Here is a 26,985-nt window from a genome sequence, read left to right on the forward strand (position 1 = left end):
GACTGTATCTCCTCCTATTCAAAGTGACTTCTACTACTCATTGTATGGAAACTTATTATTTTGTTAAATGTGTGATTTGACATTATGTTAAATGACTAGTACAAACATGTCTGCATAACTGCTCTAACTCCATCAAACAATGAAGCCTTTGAACATGCAAATCCACGTCAGATCATTGCTTCCAGCCTACACCAATGAATATTCAGGACCGGGAGTGGAAACAATTAACTGTATAATACATAGACTGTAGATAATGATTTATTGTGTAACCATAGCCATACGGTATATCAAAATATTTTTACAGGCTATTTTGCTTTTATTGAGTCTGTCGGGTTGATTTTCAATCATCTCAGACTCCTCCAGACCGCATCATTTGGGATAATAAAATGTGTGTTGCATTGAGGGTTTTCAGGCAACCACCTTCTCTTCCCATTTAGGTTGTTCTTTGTAAAACTGAGGTGAAAAATGTCGACACTTTGGCTGCTTCCAGCACTGCATGACTAACACCTGTATAGTGCCTTATATGCAAAACACATTGATTCTAGCCATTCCTTTGCCTTTATTCTCCATGATGATCGATGTGATTGATTTCGGGAAAATGTCTTTGCTTTGTAGGCCTACTCTAATGAATACGTAAAAGCGAGGTAATCAACTAGTTTGGGTATTTATTTTTTAAACTCACTATCAATAGCTAAAAAGAGAGCTATAAGCAGCTTATAGTCTCAGTCCACCTTGCAAAAATGAACTATTAAACGTATACAGCACATTCAAGCATGAAACAATTCAAGCACTGTGTTAAGGCAATTTCCATTGTGGAACTGATTGTCTCAAATCACTGTAGCAAAATAAATATCTGTTCCATTGCAAAGTTAAAGACAAGCAGAAAGTGTAACATGCAGCTTTTTTTCAGTGTTATGAAATATTGCTAATTGCGTACTATTACTTTCTAATATTTCTTTTGTTTGTTCCCCCAGGTAGGCTGGTGGGAGAACGGTGTGCTGAGACTTCGGTACCCAGCTTGGTCCCGCTATGGGCCATTCCTTAAACCACCCGATGATGCCCAGCACCTGCGAGTTGTCACCTTGGAGGAAAGGCCATTTGTCATTGTAGAGCTGGCGGATCCTGCATCTGGGACCTGCATCCGAGACTCAGTGCCCTGTCGCAGACCCCTTAATGCCAGGTTAGTTTTATTTTGGATTTAAGTAAAACCCATACATTAGAACATATTATAACCTAATTTGAAATGATAATGGTTCATACAGAAATTTGTCAGGTGATAATCAAGAAGATTTAAATTTATAAAGTCTAATGGAAAATGAAAAACAAGAGCAGATCTCTCTCTGGCCTGTATGAAGTTCATGAGCTCTCGTGGTGCCATCCAATTGAGGAGACATCAATCACCTATCAAAACTGTGGTCTTTTCACTGCCCTACCGTAATCAATAAGGGACTGCTCTCCAGAGGATCAGCGGAATGACTCAGGGGTCTGGAATCAGATACGGCCACAGTAGAGCTTTATGGTTCATCAGCTTCTGAACGGATGACAGCAACTATCCAACATTGGTCGATCAGACCTGTCACCAAGGGCTTGGCTACAATATTCTCTGAAATGACCATTTTCTCCTTTCTTGCTAGCTTTCATTTCTTTTCTCTTTAGATCCATTCAATATTAAGAAGGCACACTTAAACTCCTACCAGTGTGCAATTTTTTAGAATGATTTGTTCAGCAATTTCTTTTTTTTTTTTGATTCTTTGTGATTTATCCGCAGTGCCATTCATGAGGGCGTCGCTCCCATGAAGCAGTGCTGCAAGGGCTTCTGCATTGACATCCTGAAAAGATTGGCCAAGATTGTTGGTTTCACCTATGACCTTTACTTAGTGACCAATGGAAAACATGGCAAGAAAATTGACGGGGTTTGGAACGGCATGATTGGAGAGGTAAGTCATTGTAAAAGTCTGTGTGTGGGGTGTTGTTGACTGTGGTTCCGCCTGTCTTCATTTGTGAGCAATGTGTACTCGATATTGGTTCTGTGTCCCTTGTCTATGTGTCAAATGTGTATTTGTGTGTGATTTTATTTTGTGCCTCTTCATACTTGTGTTGCATTTTCAGTAAACAAGCTGCAATGTAGCATTCCACAGTCTGTGCTCCAGTGTCCTGGGTGACCAGTTAAACGCTATGTGTCACATCAATCGCTGGGAGAGTTATGGCCACTTAGGCACTGTCAGCAATCGGGCAGCTGTCATTTATTACCCCTATACTGAAACAAATGCATACATACACAGATCTGCAGATAAAAGTGAGTAAACAATTTGGAGTTACACAAATTAAAGGGACAAATTATCTCTCTTATTTGCCTATTTGTGTTGAATACAACATGTTCTTTCTGCCAGCACTTTTACACAATATGTTTATCTTAGTCACATGCTTATTCAAATAAAATGACACACTTAAACACATTGTCAGACACCCCCTGCCTAGTTGTGATTAGTCCTTGATATTCTTTTAGCATCACTGACTGCAGTTCATGATCCCATAGCAAGAGAGACACAGAAATGTTGGCACAAAAAAACAGGCACACAAACGATAAGCACGCACACATGCTCAGAGACACACTGAGATCGATACCGGGGCTGCTGTGTCACTGAAGCACCCTGCCGTTTCTGACTTTGTCCCAGAGGAAACTTGCCAAATGCCAGTTGTCACAGGTTCCAAAACAGATCCACAGAGCTCTTCTGCTTATTCATTCATAACTTGAGCCCGGGCCAGTCGTGTCTGTTGAAACTGTTTTCACATGCAAGAGGCCAAGTGAATTTTGTTTTCTCAAACTAATGTCTGCCTTTGATCAGATGTTCCAAGCCTACCATTCTTTGATCAGGTAATCCAGGGACTTGGCAGAGTTGAGGGGAGGAGGTGTGCCTTGCTTCCCGCTTCACTTCATTTTTCTGCTGATTTGCTCTGAAGAGCGGATGTGCCATGTCTAATGTAGATTAACATTTCACTTGTACAATCAGCAGACACAGCGGTTTTCAGGTTTTCTAGATTGTGGCAAGGAGGAGATGTGCCTTAGCTCATTTTGTATGCTAAAGAGATGCACAAGAGACAAGTGTTCAGTATTTGTACCAGATTGAATCCTTGGCCTTTCTCACATTTCCACATGTGCAAGCCTACTAAGGGTCAGGGGACAGAAATGTCACTCTCTCACTGTGAAAATAATTTATTCAGGCTGTAAAACAATGCCTCTCTTCATTTAAAATACTACAGGAATCTCCCATAATGATATTCCTACTTATTCTTTTCCCCTTTAGGTGGTATACAAGCGAGCGGACATGGCCATTGGCTCACTGACTATCAATGAGGAGAGATCAGAGGTCGTGGATTTCTCTGTCCCTTTTGTGGAGACGGGGATCAGTGTAATGGTCTCCCGTAGCAACGGAACTGTCTCACCATCCGCTTTCTTAGGTAAGAGGCTCTGTTTATGCGAGGGCTGCTCGCTGATGTACAGAATCTAATCTAATTGTAAAGTGTTGAGTTTGCATAAAACGCCCCAGTCTTCGGCTGCTGGTCCTTACATCTAGATTAGCTGTTACTTTTTCTAAGCTGCTAGTGTCTTCCCAACTCATAGTTTTACTCTGTCAGCAGACTCAAGCTCCAGGGAGGGATCACTGTTATTGGCTTATAAAGTGCATTGAGATGACTGTAAAAAAGTTTATGGACTTCTTGAGAATGTGTGTTTTTGTGGTCTCTTTTTCCACTGCGTACAAGGCTCATCTCTGTTTATATAGAACATTATAAGACAGGAAAGGTCTATTTGTATTGATAATGCTAATACAGCCATCAATTATTATTTAATAATGCAATTTCAATCTATTTCAAAGTTCCTTATGCTATGTGTGCCATTTAAATCTCCTTTTTTGTCTCTATGCAGAGCCCTACAGTCCAGCCGTGTGGGTGATGATGTTTGTCATGTGCCTGACCGTGGTTGCTGTGACGGTCTTCATTTTTGAGTTCTTCAGCCCTGTGGGCTACAATCGCAGTCTCCAGAATGGCAAGAGTGAGTGATGGGTCTAAGCTGTCTTTCTTTCTCAGCCTGATCGATGGCTGCACGTGCAGTCCATCACTGTTGCCGCACAGGTCAAATGGAGCAACTTTGAACTCACTCCTGGAACGACATTTAAGAATACCAAAAGGAGTTTTTTATGTATTGAGTATAATTTATTTTCTTGTTATTTTCAGTTACATCAAATGTGCTAGAAGACATTTTTATTTCTGGACATTTTGAATGTGCCCTCCTGAATCTTTAACTATGGGTTCAGCAAAGAGGAAATTATACCTCCAGTGTGTTGAACTGCATCCAAATATCCTCGATATTGAAGCAGCCATTTATTATTCAACAGCATAGTTTGTACCCCTGTGATATTCAGTATGCCTGATACCTTGGTCCAATACCCTGTCTGACTCGCCTCTTTTACTGCATGATTGCTGCGCTCTACATAATTTTACCTCTCTGTCATCCTCCCATATATCCTTCTCATTCACTCTCATCTCTCGCCTTCCTTTCTCCCTAACTCCTGTCGTATAAAGGTGTTTGAGCCCTCTGAATCTTGATTTGCACCATGTGGTTTAATTATTTGTGAGATCACGTAGCAGCTGAATTGAGAGCTGTCAGCCTCGAAACGTAAAGTCACCGTCTTATGAGCTTTGGTGTCAAAAAGCCTGCTAGGTATATTAATATGTAGCAAACCCATTTTACAGATCACCCAGCGAAGTTTAATTGGAACCTGCTGCTTAATCTGCACTCAGATAATGTTGATATGAAAACTCTTCCTCTTTTTCTCTCTCTTTTCCCTTTGTCATGTTTTGGCTAGAGTCTGGAGGGTCTACTTTTACTATAGGGAAGTCTGTATGGCTTTTGTGGGCCATTGTCTTCAACAACTCAGTGCCAGTGGAGAACCCCAGAGGAACCACCAGCAAGATCATGGTGCTGATCTGGGCCTTCTTTGCTGTCATCTTTCTTGCCTCTTACACTGCTAACCTGGCTGCCTTCATGATCCAGGAGGAGTACATTGACACAGTGTCAGGCCTCTCTGACAAAAAGGTACCTCACTGCTTGAATACTGATTAAGTGGGGAAAGGAGGAGGGGAATTAAAGACTTAGAGTGAGCCAAATCCTGTGCATTTGAATGTTTAAATTGATTCAAGCTCAGGAAATTAGAAATGAAAAAAAATCTCATTTAGCATTGCTCAATTACCACAGTTCTCAAATACTTGAATAAGGGAGTTAAGTCCACAGACTGTACTCTTTTAAAGATTTGTCTGTGCACATAGTGTTTTAAGTTAGTCTGAAATGTGGACAGAAATAGGTCAGACAGCTCGGTGCACAGCCTGGTGTGTTTCATGCCCCTTCTGTCTCCCTCTCTCGCAAACCGTTGCTCCGCTAGTTTCAACATCCCGAGGAGCAGTACCCACCTCTGAAGTTTGGCACAGTGCCCAACGGGAGCACTGAAAAAAACATCCGCTCCAACTATCCAGATATGCACCAGTACATGGGCAAATACAACCAGAGAGGGGTGGAAGATGCAATACTGAACCTCAAGACCGGGTATGTGTGCTATAAAGCAAGTGTGTTTTCATTCCCTGACTTTTACATTTATCTTTGTCTTTCTTCATGTCTTTTTATTTTCCAGTGGATGATTTTCCATTAAGGCAGGCTTGCAAATGTTTGTTTGAGAAATGAAGGAAGTTGTTAAAGTCACTTAAACCTTCCTCTGGCGACATTGAAACTATATTATGCTTTGCATGACATCGTTTTTCTGCTTGCAAGACAATAAATAACATAATCAAAATGCTCATATGACAAATTATGAAGAACAGATTTATCAGTTAAAAAAAACATTTAGCAAGACTCAATTGTCCAAACGGAAATATCATGCAATGAAGAATATTGGATACTTGATCTTGGTTTGTTGTTTTATAAACAGACAGACACAATCTGCTTATAAATTGTGTTAAATCAATGCATTGCTTTCTACCTCAATAAATCAGGACTCTTCAGGTTATGTTTACAAAATGTGTGTGAAAAAATGAGGTTATAAGAGCTTGTCATGATCAGAGTTAACAATTTAGGCAAGAATTTAAAAAAAATTACAATAGACTCTGGAAGCCTATTTTTTTCTCTCTCTCCTTTGAAATGAAAGTATCCATCCACACCCATGAAGTTCAAGTACATGGAGTGCCATTAAATGGCGGAGATTTTTTCTGTGTTGTCTTCTGATGAAATATGATGAAACTAAAAACTCCGACCACAGGCCATTAGACAATCTGGTTTGACTTTGGTTCACAGAACAATCTCACTAAAAAGTCGCTCTATAAATGTGTGGGAGTGATTATATCACACAATCTGCTTCAAGAAGATAAAGTTGTCAGGCTCTCATAGAGCTGTACATGTTTAAGTTTTCTTCTGTTTATGCAAGAGAAGAATTTCTTCCCTACATTAGGTTTGCTTAAAAACTGTCCTTATGTAATCAGAAATACAATCCAGAATGGTGATACCGAAACAAATTAACTGCTTTTTTATTGATGCAGTGAACAAAAAAAATATGCCATGGTATGTTATATATGCAGGGTTAATTTATTATTTGGTTTTGGTGGAGACATATTTCAGTTTTTTTTTTTAGTTTGTGTTCGCGCTCTGTCACTAGCAGGCCGTCACACACAGCGGCATTCTTTTCAACTCTGAATAACATTTCACATCTTCTGTCACACTTTCTGCTTCTCCTGCACTGATTTTCCCCACCTTTACTCTTCGCTCTGCACCTTCACTGCTATCCTCCCCCTGACTCACTGCAAGCAGTTCCCTCTTTAGTTTTGTAGTGGAATCTCTATCACCCGTCATATGTTGGATAATCCCAGTTTACTTCATCCTAAGCTTCTGTCACCATGTATCCCTCCCCTGTGCCTTGACACCACAATTATTACTCAGTGTTAGCATGCAGGAAAATAAGGAATCTTTTGCTTTTCTTCTGCTGTCTTTTTTCTTTTTAGTGCTTATCTCATCCTCTCTGTCAGTCCTCATCTGACCTCTTATCTTACCAGGTCCTCCCCTTTCTTGGTCCATTCTTTCCTCCTCTCAGTGTGCCTCCTCTATGTGTCTGTATTTAAACTTTATAATCCTCATCACTCTCTGGCTCTATCCCATGTCTTTTTCCCCTGAAGTGTGTAAATCTCCCCCCCTCCCTCCCCCCAATCCCTGTCATAGCTCTCCCAGCACAGCATAAATTCCCACCCCCCTACCCACACCACCTTCCTGCTCCCTTACACATTTTTCCCTTATTTTATTCTCCTTGTGTCTTCACTCTTTCTGCAAAGCCTGCTTGACTATTCCACCCTTCCTCCCTTCTCTTGTTATGATTTAACTTTTCATGCCCTTTCTATCATTCTTTGTGCCTGTCAGCCCTATATATCTGCAGCCCAATTCTTTTCCCAGGTACATCACAGAGAACCACCTTCATACCTCCTTCCCTGTCTCTCCATCCCTCTGCTCCCTCTCTCCTATTAAATGATGAATGAACTCTCTCTTGATCCCTTTACAGGAAACTGGATGCTTTTATTTATGATGCTGCAGTATTGAACTATATGGCCAGGAAGGACGAAGGTTGTAAGGTAAGGACTTACTCACTCAGGCACTTGTGCTCACACACTGAGATCAATATGTTTGCATCTCGATCAGCCTTTTTTTTTTTTTTTTTATATCTGCACAATGTCCTTTTTCCAAGGTGATGACCATAGGCTCGGGGAAGGTTTTTGCCACCACAGGCTACGGTATCGCCCTGCACAAAAACTCACGTTGGAAACGTCCTCTTGACCTGGCCCTGCTGCAGCTGGTGGGAGATGGTGAGTACAGGGGGAAGGGAAAATAATTAGGACAGTGGAGGGGCCAAAAGAGGGTTTCGGGTAATATGGCAGGGGAAAAAAGCAAATAGAGTGAGAACGGTTAGGGGTGAATGAAGGACACAGGGTAGATGAGTAAGAGGATCTTGAGCAGTGGATGGGGGATTTAAGGTGAACTGAGGGATGACTGTACGGTGTTTTGATTGTGACAGAGACAATAATGATGTGTAGGAGGGCGCTGATGTCAAGATGAATATCATTTGTTTGTCCCAAGCATTGCAGATATGATTCCCATGATGAATGTGCACATGCCCCTTCCCTGTTTTTATTCTTCAAATCTATCCAACGTTCACTCTCTTTCCTTCTCCTGCTCTGGCTGTTGAAAGAAAAAGAAAAAAAAGGATTCAGTTTTGTGAGTCAATGTTTTAAAAAGGATCATCTCAACTTGTGCTGTGACAGATTTACACCCATTGCAGATTATCTGAGACTGGTTCTGAGAGTGAGGAAGTGTGAAAAAAAAACAACAGAAGAGAAACACCTGAAAATACCCTGAATATAAGATGTGAAAAGGGTGCGCTCAAGAAAAAATGAGATACTCAAACACACATATAAGATAATTGAATCATTTTTGTGAACATTATAAACGTGCTATTTTTTTGTCCTCAAACAAATGTGTTTAGGATTAATCAACGGGGAAATGGTTCTAATCTGTTTTTAGCACTAGTTGTCAGTACACTAATTCTTGATTGTCATTTTACACAGTCCGCCACACAAATATATTGTCTCAACCCGATGCTGCTTGTTTGGCTTTTCCTCCTGTTTTAAATCAGCTTTGCTTATGGCGTGGCGGACAAAGCCCTTTAGCTGCTTCTGGCGTGCAGACACTTTAGCTGCTTACACACTGATAATGCCAATTTGGTGCCAAGATCTCTTAAATAAGGCTGGTGTCTGGAGCTGAATTGTTGGACCTGGGAAAGTGTGTGTATGTGTGTGGGTAATAAAAACAAAAGAGCCCAGACAGCCTTAACATGCTGTGCCTGTTGTTTCATTTAATTCCCGGTGTGTGCCCCTGTCCTTGCTTCTGTTCTGTGTTGCAAAAACCCTAAAACCTCAGCTGTGTATGCAGGATGGATCTAGTTAAAGGGTGGTTTTGAATGTGGAGGGTTGTAGTTGTATGCTGGCATTATTTGAGTGGATTACTTAGGAAGAGGATTAGTTTGTTTGGATGTGGAGGGAGGGAGGGAGGAACGGAGGGAGGGGGCTCAGTATGCCCTCAAAGGCTGCATCTCAAAAAATCGCCCTGCGGCTCAAGGACCCAACATCACACCTTTTAGCTCTGCTCACCGTGTCACGCTGTTACATCACCATTGTAACTGGCAGTGTTGAGTAATATCATATAACAGCCGTATAAGAGGATAGAGGGACACTAGAGGGACACTAGAAATGTCCGGCATTGCTTTGTCAAGCCTGCGTGTGTATTGTTCTTCTTGTTGCAGTCTCTGGTGATTCATAGCACAGCTTTAAAAGGCGATCCATTGATCTCACTACATCCTGTTTTTTGATAAAGGCAGAACTGCTGAGTAGCAAGATTTCCCTTTTCCCTTTCATGAGATCCTATTTTTTTCTGCACAGTATTGGGATTTTGATTCCAAGAATATATTATTCAGTGAGTAGATATTAGAAAAAATGTGAGTAGCTGGGTTTGCAGCTCTTGGCTGGCAGGCTGTTTTTTTTTGTTTTTTTTAGAAATCCTGCAATGAATGCCGAGAGGTTTGTCATGTTGTGATAAAAGGAGAGGATTGTAAGGGTCATGGTTTACTGCTCAACAACAACTGTGGAGCTCAGCGTCTCTGAACATGTCTGGCTTCTTGCCACATCTGGCACACTGGCAAAATCCAGAGCATGAACAAAGTGACTTGCACATTTGCATATGCACAAACGAAGACGCACAAATACAGTTTCGTTTATTGAAATATGTCTTTGTTGGGTACGCCAGCTCTGTGTTTGCAGTGTGCCAGCTCTACCTGACCTGACCTGCCAGGAACGACAGAGGTGGAGTGTGGATTTGACACACCTGTCAGATTTGGCAGACTTGAGCTGGCTGTGACTGAGAGGTAGAGACAACTGCCATCACACAGGTCTACGAGAGGGAATAAAACAGGGGCCATGAGAAAGAGTCAGGTGGTGAAAGAGGGAGCACAGGATGAATCACTGGAAGTCAAATGGCAGGGAAGCCAGGAGATAAGACTTACAGCTTAGAGGAGGGATTCAACTGGGGCTTGTGAAGTGGAGATCAGACATGAAACTACCTATTTATGTTTACCTCTCAAGAAGACACTGGCTGTTTCACATTAGGCTTCTGTTTAGATTTACAGCTGCTGTTGAATGTCAAATATGCAAACAATCTTCATTGGGGCAATAATCTGGATTTAATGAAAAAGACCTATGTCTTTGAGTGTATGACTCAAACTGGTACCAAGAGTTGATAAAGGAGTCTGCCAGTGGGCTGCAGCAGTGTGTTTATCTGTTGCTTTAGCTGTAGGCCACAGCTGATTGGCTAATGATGTTCTACAGTAGACACATTAGCGGGATCACACAGATGACTGAGTCAGCCTCATCTAAGCTATGCAAGCACGGCTATTGATGGCACAAATTAAAAGCCAGACCTTGAGTTTGCAGAGCAGTTTAGTGATGCGAGTGACTGCGTGACTCCTCAGTTTTTAAACCATGCTGTAGCCACTGGAGCCGGCAGTGTGCAGGTTATTATAGCAGTGTTGCTCATCCCGCTGTTGCTGCTAGAGTAACATAAAGCTTTTGTTATTCCATTTTGAATCGTACGCTGCATCTTCTGGCTGTCTATCACTATGGTTACACCAGCGAACCTCACAGCCAACCACAGGTTTAGCAGGGCAGCTTATATTCATTAGGCCGGTGAGATTCTTCGAGTAGTTTGGGCAGAGACAGAGTAGTTTGAGAAGCGGTCTTGCCTGGTTGATGGTATAGGTTAACAGATGGGAATCTTGGATCCCTGAGAGCTTACCACCTTGATGGGGATTCTGACTAACTCTGCAGCACAATTAAATGATTAGGATCTTCTGCCTCTGCTCTTTTTTCATCCTATCACTTCTCTCTCTTCACATTTTCTCTCCTTTCATTCTCTTCAAGATGAAGAGTGTTTCCACTGTTTGTCATAATGACACAATCTCAGCCTGTTGCCCCCCATCTCTGCTTCCCTGGTTCCCAGCTTCATCAAGCGCCCCATGTCTCTGTGTCTTCTCATGTCCCCAGACGGGCTTGTGGACAGAGAGAAAATGCTGCTCCCTCTCTGTCTTTGTAAAATATTCTTACAAACTTTCACATTACCTCTTTCCCTTTCTTCACTTGTTCAACCTATCCCACCGTCTCACTGTGGCACATGGTATCCCTTTCTCCTCCTCTTCTCATTTACTCTGGTTACAATGTTGAGATTAGGTTGTCAGTGCCATTTTACTTCTCAGTTCTACTTCATTGTTTTAGACTCTTTCTCTTTCTCTCTGTCTCAGTCCCCTTCCTTTTTGCTACTTTGGACACAGAGCTGCTTTTTGTATTCTGGCCCCTGACCTTGAGGCATCACCTAGATAATGGGAAAGCAGCAACCAATACTGTAGACCTATACTTTAGTGGTTTTTATTAGCTTTTGACTCTCCCTGTGTGTCGTGTTTCTATCTATCTATCTATCTATCTATCTATCTATCTATCTATCTATCTATCTATCTATCTATCTATCTATCTATCTATCTATCTATCTATCTATCTATCTATCTATCTATCTATCTATCTATCTATCTATCTGTCTGTCTGTCTGTCTGTCTGTCTGTCTGTCTGTCTGTCTGTCTGTCTGTCTGTCTGTCTGTCTGTCTGTCTGTCTGTCTGTCTGTCTGTCTGTCTGTCTGTCTGTCTGTCTGTCTGTCTGTCTGTCTGTCTGTCTGTCTGTCTGTCTGTCTGTCTGTCTGTCTGTCTGTCTGTCTGTCTGTCTGTCTGTCTGTCTGTCTGTCTGATACAACCATGAGATAACCACAAGCTTAGTGTCTTTTTTTTTTTTCCAAACATGATCTCTTCTTACGTCTCTTATCCCTACACATTTCTTTACACCAATCTCAACGTTCTTCTTTACTTTTCTCCCTTTTAACTTTGTTCATTTCCCTTTTTCCTTATTGCCTTCTCAACCTTGCTCATTCCCTCTTCCAATCCAACCCCTCTCCAGATGAGATTGAGATGCTGGAGCGCCTCTGGCTGTCGGGTATCTGCCATAATGACAAAATTGAGGTGATGAGCAGTAAACTGGATATTGACAACATGGCTGGTGTTTTCTATATGCTGCTGGTGGCTATGGGCCTCAGTTTGCTGGTGTTTGCCTGGGAACACTTGATCTACTGGAAGCTTCGACACTGCATGGCCACCAGTTCTGGCAAATTGGATTTTCTCCTGGCAATCAGCAGGGTAAGTGTTTTAGTCTCTTTCTGTGTGTGTTGTTTTCTGTCCTACACGAACATATGTTTTACTATTTCACAGCCATTCTAAAAAATCTTAGTGGCCAAAAATTTGCATATCCACATTTAGTATGTTAAATGATATTATCCATCCATAGGACAATGTAATTGGATCCAAAATCATACGGACACTTCCTTTGTGCGGAGACATATGTAGGCATGTGTGTTCCTGTCAGTGTGCCCTTATCTGTTACAGATAGTAAGTGTTAGAAAGTGTGAGGTCCAGGGTCAATTCAATTCCACTCAGTCAATTCGGGAGATTAATTGAAATTCAATTCCACTCACACCCTGGATATCCTGTTCCTTTGACAGTGACCTTGACAGAAGCAGACTCTACCATAGGCACATGATTATTGTAGCTTCACTGATAATAATTTGTCCCTTTTCAGTGCTGTGGTTGTAATTTATGCATTTATGCACACACTTTTACTAACCAAACAATGCAAAGCAATACTATAAATAGTAAGGGATGTTTATCTGAAAAATAGCAATCTTGCATTTCTATTCAAAACTGTAACTTATTGGATTGCTGTTTTCATTTTCATTTTATCCACTCCAGTCTCATTTTACTTCCTCCCTCAATCTCATACAGAATAATGAAGTCTTCTTTAAAGTACAATTTGTATTATGATATGTACAGTTTGCTGATAATTGACATATGTGTTTTTCCTTTTTTCTGGCAATGTATACCTGCATTTATTGCAAAAGAAAAAATGGCAAAATCTTATTTTTCACTTCAGGAAATCTGTTTTTCTCTAAAAATGAATCCGATGTGAATCTGATTTTCAGTATTTTTTTTTCCTCAGGGTATGTATAGCTGCTGCAGCTTTGAAGATGAAACAGCGCCAGGTGGAGCTAAATCTTTGTCTACCCATCACCACACAGCAATGGTTTCAGTCCCGTCACAGCCACATGTTGTCTCAACATCCATGACCAACCCAGCTATTGCCATGGCGCAACAGCAGCAACAACCACAACAGCAGCAACCGCAGCCCGTATACAAAACACCTCTACCAGGCTCTCCTCCCACCGTGGTGCATTCTGGGACAGCACTGGGTCCGTCCAACAACCCCATTTCTGGTGCACCCCTCCCTTGCTCCACCTTCCTGCCCAGACCAGATCGCAGGCTGGCTGTGGTGGATCGTTGGAGGCTGCCCAAATCTGCAACAGCCACCAACCCAATGGCTGTAAGAGGGGCCGTCACTGACATGGGACCCTTTGCTCAGAAAGTCCCTCCAAACTGGGCTTCAACTGCTGGAGGGGGTGGGGGACTTGATGGTTATAAAAGATACTATGGTCCCATTGACCCTGAGGGACTGGGGCCCTGTATGGAGCAGCAGGCAGGGTCCCAGACCCCCAAGACTATGCCTAGGGGCCATCCCCAACCCCCTCCAGCCAGTGTGGCCTTCTACTCAGAAAAGGGCATGGACCACGGGGTGGGGAAGAGGGTGGTGGGAGGTGGCAGCGGAAGTCAGGGGAAAGGGGCCGTTAAACCTCTGGGCACTCCCAGAATGCCTCCAAAGAGTCAGGCCCCTCTGCCTCCTACACCCCCGCTGCCACACCCCTCTCCCCCTCTCCCTTCATCCTTCTGGAGGAAGCGCAAGCCCAAGAAGCCCAAAGAGCCTGGAGGGCCACTGTACGAGAACATTCTGCCCCTGGGGCGGAGGGGAGGAGCACGAGAGGGAGTGAGAGAGGGAGGAGGGAGGAGGGCACGCCCCCTCTCTCCCCCGCTCTCACTTCCTGTGCCAGTACCCCTCAGCCCCTCTTACACGCCTCCTTCTCCCTCAGCGTCCTTGCACTATACGTCATCGTCCTCTTCGTCAACCACCTCATCTACATCCACGTCCTCATCGGCCTCATCTTCTCGCTCCACCTCTCCTACCTTCTCTTACAGCTCCTCAAGGAGCACAAGAGACAGAACTGGAGGGATAGATGGAGAAGATGATGATGACGATGAGGAGCTGACAGAGGAGTCAAGCCTTCTACTTGGCAGAGGGAGAGAGAGGGAACGCTCAATCATCCGCCCTCGTTCCCTCAGCCACGGGCGCCTACCACCACCCATACCCCCAAGGAAACCACGCACATCCTGGGGTGACAGAGAAAGGGAAAGGGAAAGAGGGGGAAGCCAACTGTCACAGCTCCAAGAGTGGTGGGCAAGCTGGAGCGAGAGAGAGAGGAGTGGAGCAGGTGGAGAAAGTGAGAGGCAAAAGAGGGAAAAGAAGAGGAGGAAAGAGAAGGAAAAAGAGAAGAAGAAAAAGAAAAAGAACAAAAAGCGGAAAAAGAGAGAAGAAAGAGAAGAAAGGGAAAGAGAGCGAGAGAGAGAAAGGAAACGGCGAAAGGTGAAAAAAAAGAAGAAGAAGGCACTTAAGACAAAGAAAAGAAAGAAATCGACTGTGGGAAGACGTTCTGAGCCGGAGGAGGGAGATGTAGAAGGAGAGAGGGAAGGAGAGGTAGAGGGAGAGAGGGAAGGGGGAATACAAGACTACACTTCCTTTTCTGCCCAGTATCGCAGCACGTTTGGAGAGAAGAGTCGGGATTCATGGGAAGGAGAGAGGGAGAGAGGAAGGAGAGAGGGTGGAGATGATGGAAATGACAGGGAACAGGAGGACAGCAGCAGAAATAGAGACAGGCGTCCCAAGTCCTCACGCTCTCATTCAAGACATCATACCCCTAGTAAGCGCTACCCTAACCTCAACAAACTCCCCACATCAGTCAAATTTTGGGTTAATGGAAGAGGAGGTGATTCTAATACCCCTCCAACATCCCTTCATCCTCTTCTTCCATCTTCTAAGAGGAGAAGAAGTGGAGGGATGGACAGAGATAACAGTGGTAGACTTGGGGAGCGGCGTCCTTTGTTAATGCATTTTGAAAAAGAGAAAGCACAGACAAGAGAAGGGCCGTCCTTCCAGGAGTGGGACTCTGAGGATGATGAGGACGATGATGAGGAGGAGGAAGAAGAAGAAGAAAGGGAGAGAGTGAGGGAACGGGTAGAGGAGAGGGGGAGGAGAGCAGGTAGAGGGGCAGTGTCTGAGTCAGAGAGGGACAGGTCCAGGGCAGAGGAAAGCTATTCAGATGAGGGCTCATCAGGGGAGTTTGGTCGTTTTGAAAGATACTGGGAAGGAGGTGGAGGGGGTAGCAGCACTGGAATAGGAGGTATAGGAGGAGGAGGTTGGTTCTTTGGAACCTACCCCTCTAGAGAGAAAGGGGGTAGTATTAACAGCCGGGATGATTCCTTACTGGGGACTCGGGCAGAGGGATGGATTGGTGCTGATTTTTGGGGTTCAGGGCCAGGAGTAGGTTGGGGATCAGGGGGAGGGAGTGGAGGACTCGGCTCACAGTGGCCACCACCTCCTGCGGCCTTCCCTCCTCCTAGAAGATACTGGTCCATGGACAAGATCCCTGTAAAGGGAGATAAAAAGTGGAAGAGTGGTGGAGGGAAGAGCAAAGGGCGTGCAAGGGACAGAGGGGAAGAAGCAGGACGGGCCACAATGTGTTCCTGTAGCCTTTATCCCCAACCACATCCTTACCCACACCCCCACAGGCGCTCGCACACCTCTCACTCCAAGAGAGGAGCTGCAGTGCTTTCCCATAGCCAGGAAGAGCTTCTCCCCCACTGCCACAGCTTCAGCGGGGGTTCTCGTCCAAAACCTCTGCCCCCCAAACCCGATCCCAGTCAGGCCAAATCAGGCAGCCAATCTAACCTCAGCCTCAGCACACAGCCCACAGACCATCCACCACAACCCTCACCGTCGCCACCCCAGCAGCCGTCCATGTCTCCCACCTCCCTCCCAATGCCCATCCCACCTCCCCCGTCCTCATCCTCTGTTTCACCACCAGCAGGGGTGGGGATGTCAGGCCAGGGCCAGGCTCAGGCTTCAGCCAGTGCCAAACTTCAGTATCAAAGACTGCGCTCTGTGCCGCAGCCACGAAGGTTCTACTCCCCCCACCTGCCACTCAAAGCCAAGAGCCTGTGCTCACGCCGAGGGTCAGCCCACTTCTCCAGCCTGGAGAGCGAGGTATGACAGGGGGAGAGGAGAGAGGGAGACGTGGGAGCGAGCACCACTGCTACTGATAACCTTGGTACCATTGCAGCAGAACACAGGGATGACAGCAGAGAACTGGCTGCCTTGGTGTCCATAGGTAATCAATTAGCCACCATCACTGGGGGAACTCACATGGACAGCATTTCTAACGCTAACACTGCTCTGTGTGAGAGCAACACTAATGCCACCCGCTCAATTGTACGTGTTCTTGTAAGGGCAACAGTAAGACGCCACACAAGGGTGAGCTACCTTCGTTTAGATGGTTCCCATGATGACGAGAGTGAAGGCGAGTCTGCATCACTGGGGACAGCAGCTCCTGAACTTCTACTCCGCTCAGAATTGAGCTTTGTGATGTCATCTTCGGTTCTCCTCCCCTCCCCGAGTAACAACTGAGGATAAAAGTAATCTCCAACCTGTGAGTAATGATGTCATATTTGTACACACATGCACAAGCCCACACACACACACACACACATACACACACACACACACGCACATACATATACACAGATTTATGCTCAAAACGTCTCCCTCCCTCTGGCTTTGAGAACACATCTTGGTGGGAAAAGGAGAGACCCATCCTCTCCTAAAAAGGGACCAGCGTTTGGTCAACGAACTCTTGCGCCATGTCCACATTGGCTGTTGGTTTTTGAACAGATTGGTGGACTGATTCTTGGTGTCGGAGAGACTGCCCCCTTTTTTCCCCTTTTGTAAAATCAGTTGGTATGAAAAGCAATGCAGTCAGCTCTCATGCACTCTGTCTGCCTGATCACCTTTCACTGGGCAGCAAGGACAGTGCTGGTTATTTGCCCAGAGTGACCTCATGACAACATCAGACCCATCTAGCTCTACCCCAGGACCATCTATGTGATGTCATGTTTTACTAGAAACCCTTTTAACCAATCAGACTGAACAGGAAACACCTTTTCTCCTCCTTGTTGGAGCTTGTCATGTCACCTCTGGTCCAACCAGAGCTTGAACACAGTTTAAGTATTTAAAAAACAAACTGAACTTTAAAAGAGAAATAACAATAAGAACAAAAAAAACATGTAGCAGTTTTTTTTTTATGTCTGTCTTTTCTTTTCTTTCTTACTCAGACTTTTCTCCTCATAACCTCTTTTTTATTCTATCAATATATTTCTCTCACTGTGTTAGTGTTTTAATCAGGAGGAGGCTGGATGTGGCTAGTATTGGAAGTGGGAATGATTAAATCGCAGAGCAAATTTTCCACTCAAAGGCTTCTGAACAAGAGTCAAGAAATGTATTTCATAGATAAAGCCCCATCATCTCTTCCCACATGTGAACATCACATAGATCACCATCATGTAAGTGAATGAAGGGGATGATTGGTGCAATATCTGTAATTGGCACTAGATGGCTGCATAATATTCAAATAAGCTAATGGAGACACCGGTACAAGAGGCTTCTGGCAAGTTTAATAATTGTAGCTACATGATGCTGAGGAAGAGGCCTGCATCTAAAAACGTCATTATTTTATGAAAGTGGCCAGTCAGAATTTATCCAGAGGAAGAAAGGAAATTAAAACAATGTGCAGTGTAATGTAAAAGGTCTCTAAGAATATTAATATTATTATATTTCACTATTACACTGTACTGAATGAAGTCTAAGACTGTAAAAAGCACAATTCTTAATTGTATTTTTCAGACATTTGTGCCACAGTGTAGCTGCACAATCTACAGGAAATATATTTTAGGTAAAACAAAATGTGATTATGTGTGAAATCATGTTACTCCTATTGATTTAAAAAACAACAACAAGTAAACTGAAAGTACCACAGACACTTGTGTTGAGAAAACATTTTTTTACATGAACTATTTCCTTCTGGATGAAATGACAAACTTGAATGCTTTGAGTTACAATTTTAGATGCATATAGTAGCTGAAACACCAGTAAATACAGTCAATAATAATAGTAAGTTATCAAGATCATTTGATGACTATTTGACTTTAAGCAATATTCCCACCTTCAATGTGACAGGGATGCAATGGCACATTTGTTTGCTGCTTGCATTGTAATTGTTATTCCTTCAGTTTAAAAATGAGGTCATATGTTTCAGCCAGAGACAGATGCACCACATCGTCAATGATTTTGCTGTACTTGCCATCTAATTTGGTCAGATGTGATTAAAAGTAACCATTTAAAGTCCACATCACTTGGCTCTGGCTGACCAATATGAATACAAAATGCTACATGTTCAAGAGAGAGCGCTGAACTGTAGCATTGTACCTCCTGTGAGCTGTGCCAAAAGCCATTTACTGTGTAATCTGTGCCAGTGTTGCCAACATTGCAATGCATATGCCCTCCATTTTCATTAGGTCAACATATCCACCTCATTTCTCACACTAAGACCAGCCACAGTCCAGCTCTTCTTCTATTGTAGTTGAATGTAGCTTTGACATGATGTAGCAAAAGAACACTTACTTTTAGACTTTGTAGCTTTTTGGATGCTGTTGATAATGGCTAGAAGGAGGGGGTGGTTGGGGGGAGGGGGTGGTGACCTGCTATGTGAGGGAATGCGCGGTGTTTGTGCATGTTGTCACAGATCGAAGAGTTAGTTGACCTTCTCAATTCCCCTTTTAACTCCTTTGCCGTTCAGTTGAGGCAGACTGTACTTTTATCTGCACATGGATTGCTTTGTTTCTAGGTCTGCGTGGGGCTATTTTTTTAAAACAATCTGTGATTTTAAGAGAAATGCTTTTGCCTTTTTCCATCTTTTGGAAAGCCCCAGAATCATTGCATGTTTAGCTGAATGAAACCTCAAAGATTTGTGGTGGGAGGGTTGTGTAGTTCAATTGTAGCAAATGCTTAGGACCCAGGGTAGCCACCTTACAGTGTGGTTGTATGCTCGCTCTACTCTGCACCCCAACAGTGGAAACCACGGCAACAGTTTGGCTGCTTTCTGTGTAGTTGAACACAATCATTTTCAACCAATCAACAGGGCTTAAACCTGGTATGTCATTGAGCATTTTTTATTTCAATTGAGGCGCTAATACTTAAGTCTGTGACTGCATGAACAGAAGTGACTCTGAAAAACCCTCTGGCTTATTTTGTTTATCTATTTTTATTTAATGCTGAGAAAAAAAGAATATATTAAAATATACTATGTTTTTGAGAATGTACCATGTTATACTGTGATTTAACTGAGATATTTTATTGTACTCAATTATCATTTGAATTCTATTATTTATCTATAAAGAAATATATATGTACAAATAAATATATACATATATATACATACAGGTATATATATATTAGTTAAGTTTGGTATATTTGGAGGAAGTGTTAGATTAAATAGTTTTAAATGTTTAGCTTTGTAGCGATTCTAGACACTGAAATCATTTTTGAATTTCGATTCCTCCTATATGACTGTGAAGACATTAGTGCCTGTGACAAAAAAGACAAGTAAAAGTCTAAACTCTCTATTCATCTGTATCTACTATAGCTATCAGTCTGTCACTCCTCTCAAACTACCTAACATCCGTTTTATTCACTTTTTGCTTTTTCACATCACTATGTTTCTCTCACTTAGTCAGCTGTCTCTTTTGCGTTCTCCTCCTCAGTTCTTTTTCTTCTGTTTACTTTTAAGAACAAGGTTTTAAAAAATTATGCGCCGATCCTCTTATTAATTTTCTCCATACGTTGATAACATCTCTTCGTTGATGAACCCATCCATTATACCTTTGCTTTATCCTTTCATCACTTCCTTTTTAAATCAGCTCATTTCTCTGTCTGTCTCTCACTTAGCAAAAAACAGAGACCAGTAGATACTGTGTTCTTGCTCCTTTTGACTGATTGTTGATGATGATGATCAATTAATTAATTGATGAAATAATTATGAACAATGTTACTATTACTGATGTGACTGAAGTGTGTATCTGACGACCATGCCACTGTAGCAAGTCTGGGCTGTACCACTCCACCAGCGAGCAAATGAGGCCACAGTTGCTATGGTGTTGCCATGGCATTTTCATGGCGTTGCCATGGTGTCTTCTGCGCAGCCACCACCTGGTGCCTGCTGGGTAATATAGTACAATGTCCTTCACTTTCCCAAAAGCTGTGGTCACAGATCTGTTATGCTCCCCTCTGCTCAGCCCTGACCTTAATCTTCAGGAGGTGAACTATTTCAAGCTCCTCACTTTGGAGGAGTGCTTTGGGGCAACATGGTGGTGACAAGTCTGCTGTCTGTACTGTTCTAGACTGGACTGGTTTGATTGGAAGTGGCTATGATAAAGAATTGATATGCTGTTGTTCAAATAATCTTTACATTTTTAGCTTGTGCTGCCCTGCATACTATGCATAAAGCTTCATATCACTCGCCTCAAACCAGTCGGCACAGAGGTGGTTTCTGTGTCCATACTTGTGTCATTCTCGTCATGAATTAGTATGCTTGTCTGTTGAGAGGATATGTGTCGTGTATGTTTATTGCATGTGCAATGATCATGCAAAAAAGTCAACTGCACTGTGATTCTGTTTCACTCTTCTTCTCTCTCCTTCTGTTTGTCAGAAAAACTCATCCACACTCACTATGCTGTGCATGCATATTTAACACACAATGCGTACATCATTCAGCCAATAATCCTCATCTTCCTCTCACTAATCACTAAGCTGCGATCTAAAGCATTGCTTCAATTAGTCTGGTCATCCCACACAGGCATATGTGTGGCTTTGCATTTTCACGGGATGCAGACCACACACACTCACACACATATTACTACTACTACTTACATATAGTAGTTTGTTAATACACAATCACATTTCTGTTCCATTTGAGCTATCTGTCTATCTCCTCTATTTTCCTGCACTCTGCTTTGCACTGCCTTGACTCTACTAGATCAAAAACCTGTTCATAGGAGCCACATTCAGTTTGTTTTATTGTGCTTGACATGTTCCCTTTTTGATTCACCTTGTTGTCCTAATCTGCTTTGATTTATTTTATTTTCTGTCTGGTCCAATATAAATGAACAGTATGAATTGAACAGTCCAGCCTAGTGCAGCGAGCTGCAGGCTGGTCTAGTGCCTGATACCCTTTTGCAGCCTCCAGTTCATCCCCTCTTTTTGTCGGCCCATTCCCTGGTAAGCAATGCGTGTGGTGCTCCAGAATTCAAACAGGGTCTTCATTGGCTGTTTCGGCCATGAACTATATCAAGGAAACACAGGAGCACCACACGTTGCACTTGCCAGGTCTAGGGTCTGCATGTTGCACCATGAAAACGAATCCCACCACAGTGACAGGGCACATTTACCCACAGAAACCAGTGTGTGTTTTCAGCTTTGTACAAGGCCCAGCTCTGCTGTAGTAACCTCGCCAACTCTAAAGGCCTACTTACAGGTTGCTAAGGCGGGTTGCTAGTAGAGTGATGTTGCTCCTAGCCCAGACTGGTCTGGTCAATGCCCTAATTTAAATGTGTTAGTTTATTTGACATTGTCTGTCTGGGGTGGGGCTGGAGGGTCAGTGCTGCACTTACTTCCTGAGAATTGCTTCATAAAATCTGATTCTCTTTAATTAATGTCAGTGGTGATGTGTTTCCTTACAACTTTTTTTGTCACGCAATTTGGATTATAAAAAAAAAAGACTTTTAGATGTGTTTGTTCTGTGTTTGTGTGTTTTGAGAGGTGTTCCAATGTCTATTCCGAAATAGATTTGAGTAGCCTATGTGGTGATACAGATTATCTCTCCAATACTATTTTAATTTTAAAAATGTATATAATATTCGTAAAAAAAAAACCTAATTACTGACATTTTGCTACTTTTGACTAGTGTCTCTGCTACTACCACACTGTTATGGTTTTGTCATCGACACACAGTCATTTACTTGAAACCAGAAATAATGAGTTAGGGATACTAGAATTGATATTGGAACAACTCTAGTGTTGGTGTGTTTCCTTATATGATACTATTTTCCATACAAGCTATTACCCTGTCAGATCTCCTTCAAAGTAAATTTATGGAGAGCTCAAAGAGTAGTTCCTTTGGCAATATGACAGGTAGTCCTCTGCCAAAGTGTGTGTGTGTGTGTGTGTGTGTGTGTGTGAGTGTGTGTGTGTGTGTGTGTGTGTGTGTGTGCGCGCGCGCGCATGCTTGCTTGAATATATTTCTCGGAGGTTCCTCAGTTCTTGTCAAACTTTTACTTTGATCTGGCCGGAGCTGACCTAACATAATCCACTTCATTCACTCTCAAAGAGAGAAACACACCTAACACTCTGCCTCAACTCTCAACCTCCGCCAACAGCAGCCAAGTTGGAGCTGCTTGACCAGCAGCTCTAGCTACTACAACAAACACATCTGATTTTTGCTGATCAGAACAGAATTTTAAACAGGCTTGGTCCTGATGGAGCTTCTTGGGAAGTCATCAATAGACCTGTGTTGAAGAGATTTCCATTTTAGACTTTTTGTTTGTTGGACTAAACAAAATGTATTATTTCAGAAAAAGTCAAATAGCGTTGCAAACACAGGGAGGGATGAGAATCTGAATTTTTTAAAGTTCTTTATTGTACTTTATAGATAATGGCTTACCTGTTTCCTATAGCTACTAGTACAGTAAATGTATTGAAAGTGCTCAGCCAAGCATGACAGACCTCTAAACATCACCTGACACATGATATTCTGTGAGAGTGTTGATGGGGATATTAAATATGTTTTGTTCTGCTCCTTGTGTGCCTGCGATCTGCTAATTAGCCATGCTTTGTCAGTGTGATGGGCTAATGGCTAATTGCATTGTGAGGCCTCTGTGTGTACATGCGGTAATGACTTAACGCTCTAATGAGATCGAGTTACAGGCAGTAGGATCATGGTGTCCCCAAACACTGATCTGAGGTCAGTGTTATGCTTTCCTCTCCAATGGCTATGATAGAAGAGAGGCGTGGATAAACTGATCCTTTATCTCCCGTGTGGGATTTCAATCACCTTCTGTTTTGATTATTACTATTATTATTTACTAGTTCACAGTTAGATAGCTGAGGTAATGTGGTTTTTAAGCATCTTTATGGATATCAAAACAAGAATGCAATTTCAATTTTATGAGAAAAAGGTTACCTCTACCAAATGATTCTCAACAATGCCTTTATCTCGACATTGTAAAATATGTACAGTATTTATCAGTCAGTTGATGAATATCTGCTCTCTGCTCTGCAATCTATCTGTTTAATGCTTTCTCCCACCGACTTCATTCTCTCCCTTCTCCCTATAACAGAACCTCCCAGTCCTCAGTCATTTCTGTTCAAGCTCCATGGTCTCGCACAGAAACAGGCATTCACACACACACACACACGTACAGTACGGTAACACACACTCATGAGCGGTGTGTGGGAATGGAAGAAGTGCGCTGCGTCCCTGCTGAGGTGCAGCAGATTGATCCTGTACTGATCTGCCACTGGGTCCCCGGGGATTTGTAACGCATGTCTGCAGCGCAGGGCTTAACACTTTCTGTTTCTGTCTTTGTGTCTCTCTCATTCTGACTCTCTGTGGCGGCACGAGCGAAGTTGCAGCGCAGAGGCCCCCACACTTTTACACCCCTCACCTTCCATGTTCTTTTTACCTTTTTTGTTTTCACTGACCTTCAATTCTATTTCCTTTGGCTTACTCATTTCATTTATGCCCTTCTCTTCTCATTCTTTGCTTATCCCTTTATTGTTCTCCCTAAAGGGTTTCCATATTCTACTGCATTATATTGATTATGCCGTTCACAGACCTTTTGTATGTCCTGTTGTCTTTCTTGGATGTTCAAAGAAATGTAAATGTAACATGAAGTTACTCAATCTATATGTTCATCTAATGCTTTATACTTGCTCATGGACAGTCTATGTGGAAGGACAGCACAGTTTCTTTCATCATGTGTGCAGTGCCGCAGGGTTCTACAACTCATCAGCTTGATCTCTGGTGTAAAAAAAAATACCCGAGCACCCTTTCATCTCATGCCTTTTTTTGTCAAACCAAAACATCCAATTTCTCGCTTTCTGCAGTTCCACATGAGTCACACAGGACTACTGCCAGTAAAACATGAACTAAGTGGACCACACCTCAAACCGCACTTTGTTTGTATTCGTATGTGAGAGAGAAGATACACTAATTTATCTGTTGGCACTGTTGCACGCCTATTTCTATGTTTGCATGGTTTGGATTTATGATTGTAGTGTATAATCTGTGTCATTATGATCAACACAGAGTATAATAATTGTGTTCAACCAATTTTCGATGCAAGGGTCTGCAAATTGGTTCTCACAAGGATCTGTTTTGATGTGTTAACGGTTGCCATGCTAAAGCAGCTTGCATTTTTTTTTTTGCATTTTTTGCAGACCCATATAGATGGAATCTGAGATATTATTCCTTACTCTCCCTCTCAAAAAATGAAAAAAATGTCTATGATGACAAAGAACATCTGGTGAGTTACAGATTTGATGTAAAAAGTAACAGTGTTTTAACTGTTTTCTATTTCCTTGTGATCGATTTTTCTCTATATTCCCTTTGCCAGAATTTCAGGTGATAAGGACTGTAGGGCCACAAAGCTTTTTATTGTTAAGATCTATCAGTAACATCAACAGAAACTGAAAGTGGTTGCTGCAACAATGTTTAAAGCAATATTACCATCACATCTAGGACACAATAATTATTCACTCTACATCCTTGTTTGCCTCCATTTGTAGGATACAGTGCATGTGTGTGTGCTTGCGTAATGCCACCAGGCGAAAGGGAATTCACCCTAGAAACAGGGATGAAGATTAAGATATCCTAAGACTTTACCTTGTTCTCCCCTCGCCTCATTATCCGATCGCCCCTTTTACCCTGATTCTCCTGCCCTCCTGCTTTCATCCTTCCCCTTGAGCATATTTTGTAACAACCTCCTCTTCCTGCCCGCAGCAGTACGAAAGCTCTTCCAGCCTACAGCTGACGCTTTGAGTTCTTGTTAGTATTTTGCACATACTGTGAATAGTAATTCCTTCAGCTCACATGCCTGTTGTGCTCATGTTAGTGGAAGATGATCTATTGGCTTGGCCGTCGTCCCAATCTAATTATACGCCAGGCCTGTAGCTGCACCTGCAGTGGAATCTCTCTCCACGAAACAAAAGTATTACACTACCTAATTCACAACTAAAGATTTGATCATAACAAATTGTGTTGTTAATTAATGTATAGATATATTTCAGAAACAAAATAAATAAATAAAAATAATGCACTTGTCTTAAAAAAACAAATCGCAATTAATTTTAATATTTAATTTTAATAATAGACTGCATGAACATATGCGAAAGTGGCAACTTGTATTGATTGGCCCACAAACAGTTGCAGGTCCTGTAAGCTATATTGAGCATTTTCAGTCTATTTCTTTGGTTTAACAGCTGGCAATTTGTACTGTCTTTATTCACTCTCATTGCTTTAATACAGTTTTTGTGTGCAGCTGTTATACAAAGTAGAGTGTTGTTGTTTTTTTAAGACCTTAGACTGAACTCTGTATTCTATCTGCTCTAAACCAAAAACAGACCAACACAATTAGCAATTAGTGGGGGAGTCGGGCATTTTGAGCGAAAGAGCAGGTATTTCCCTGAGGAAGAGTAGAGAAAAAACAGAGATGAAATAAAAGTGATTGTTGTACTTACATTTTTCAGGTGGCCAGAAGCACAGGGCCAACAAAATGATACTCTGTAAATGTTTGATTTGTAAATAGGCAAATATTTGTAAAAAAAAAAAAAAAAAAAAAAAAAGATTAAATAAATGAATTTAAAAACAAACACTTCAAGGTCACCATCCTTCTAAATCTTGTTATGGGTCAGCGTTAGTTCATTGTAGCAGATGTCTGTTTGTCTGTCTGTTTGTCTGTCTGTCTGTCTGTCTGTCTGTCTGTCTGTCTGTCTGTCTGTCTGTCTGTCTGTCTGTCTGTCTGTACAGCATAGCTTTAAGTGTAGTATTCTTTATTATATGGTGGCTGGTAAGGGCAACGAGCCACAAAGGGGGTAGGGTTCCATTAGGTGGACTAATTTGGAGCTTCTGCGACTAAATTAAGCAATGTGCACCAGAGAGCCAAAACAAATAGAACTGCACCTGTTGAGCAAATAAACAGGCCAAATTCAAAGACCCATAAAACCAAGAAAAAACCTTCATGACCTGATTACAACTGAATTATAAAGCCCTCTAGAAGGAACTCTGATTAAAAGACCTGCAAGATATATTCAATCGTGTAAATCTGAATTATTTACTGTTTGTCAGATGCAAAAATTAGCTCGGAAGAACAACACACACCAGAGCAGAATGTCTCTTAAACTACTATGATAACACAATTTATAGTTTTAGGGGGGAAATATATCTGAAGTTATTTCAGTTCTTCATTTCTTCAGTTACTTTTGTAAAAGTTGATCTGAAGTAAACAATTAGTGGACTTTCCTTCACGCAACTGCTCAGAGCGTTGAGTCGTATTTGGTGTTTACACCTCAAACTACCACAGCAGCTTTGAGCCACAGGGACGTCAAGGTTTTCAAGCCATGGGCAGAGTATCAGAGCCAGGAGATTTAAATCT

General features: G+C 42.4%; 2 protein-coding genes across 4 annotated transcripts in view; both read left to right on the forward strand.

Annotated features, from left to right (window-relative positions):
• The window catches only part of grin2db (glutamate receptor, ionotropic, N-methyl D-aspartate 2D, b), a 53,935-nt gene extending 27,748 nt beyond the window's left edge, over window positions 1-26,187 (forward strand). For all 3 annotated transcript variants that reach the window (XM_079344266.1, XM_079344267.1, XM_079344268.1), the window contains exons 7-16: window positions 975-1,180; window positions 1,769-1,937; window positions 3,306-3,459; window positions 3,926-4,051; window positions 4,866-5,095; window positions 5,439-5,599; window positions 7,590-7,659; window positions 7,773-7,890; window positions 12,131-12,366; window positions 13,223-26,187. In XM_079344266.1, the coding sequence (XP_079200392.1) occupies window positions 975-1,180; window positions 1,769-1,937; window positions 3,306-3,459; window positions 3,926-4,051; window positions 4,866-5,095; window positions 5,439-5,599; window positions 7,590-7,659; window positions 7,773-7,890; window positions 12,131-12,366; window positions 13,223-16,438 (4,686 nt within the window). In that variant the 3' untranslated portion in view covers window positions 16,439-26,187. The remainder of the gene's footprint in view (window positions 1-974; window positions 1,181-1,768; window positions 1,938-3,305; window positions 3,460-3,925; window positions 4,052-4,865; window positions 5,096-5,438; window positions 5,600-7,589; window positions 7,660-7,772; window positions 7,891-12,130; window positions 12,367-13,222) is intronic.
• Window positions 16,799-26,985, forward strand: part of prkcg (protein kinase C, gamma) — a 28,134-nt gene continuing 17,947 nt past the window's right edge. Inside the window, exon 1 of the mRNA XM_079344269.1 lies at window positions 16,799-16,874. The gene's annotated coding sequence lies outside the window, so the exon portion shown is untranslated. The remainder of the gene's footprint in view (window positions 16,875-26,985) is intronic.

The sequence above is a fragment of the Symphodus melops genome (assembly GCF_947650265.1).
Source record: "Symphodus melops genome assembly, chromosome: 5".
NCBI classification, from domain to species: Eukaryota; Metazoa; Chordata; class Actinopteri; order Labriformes; family Labridae; genus Symphodus; species Symphodus melops.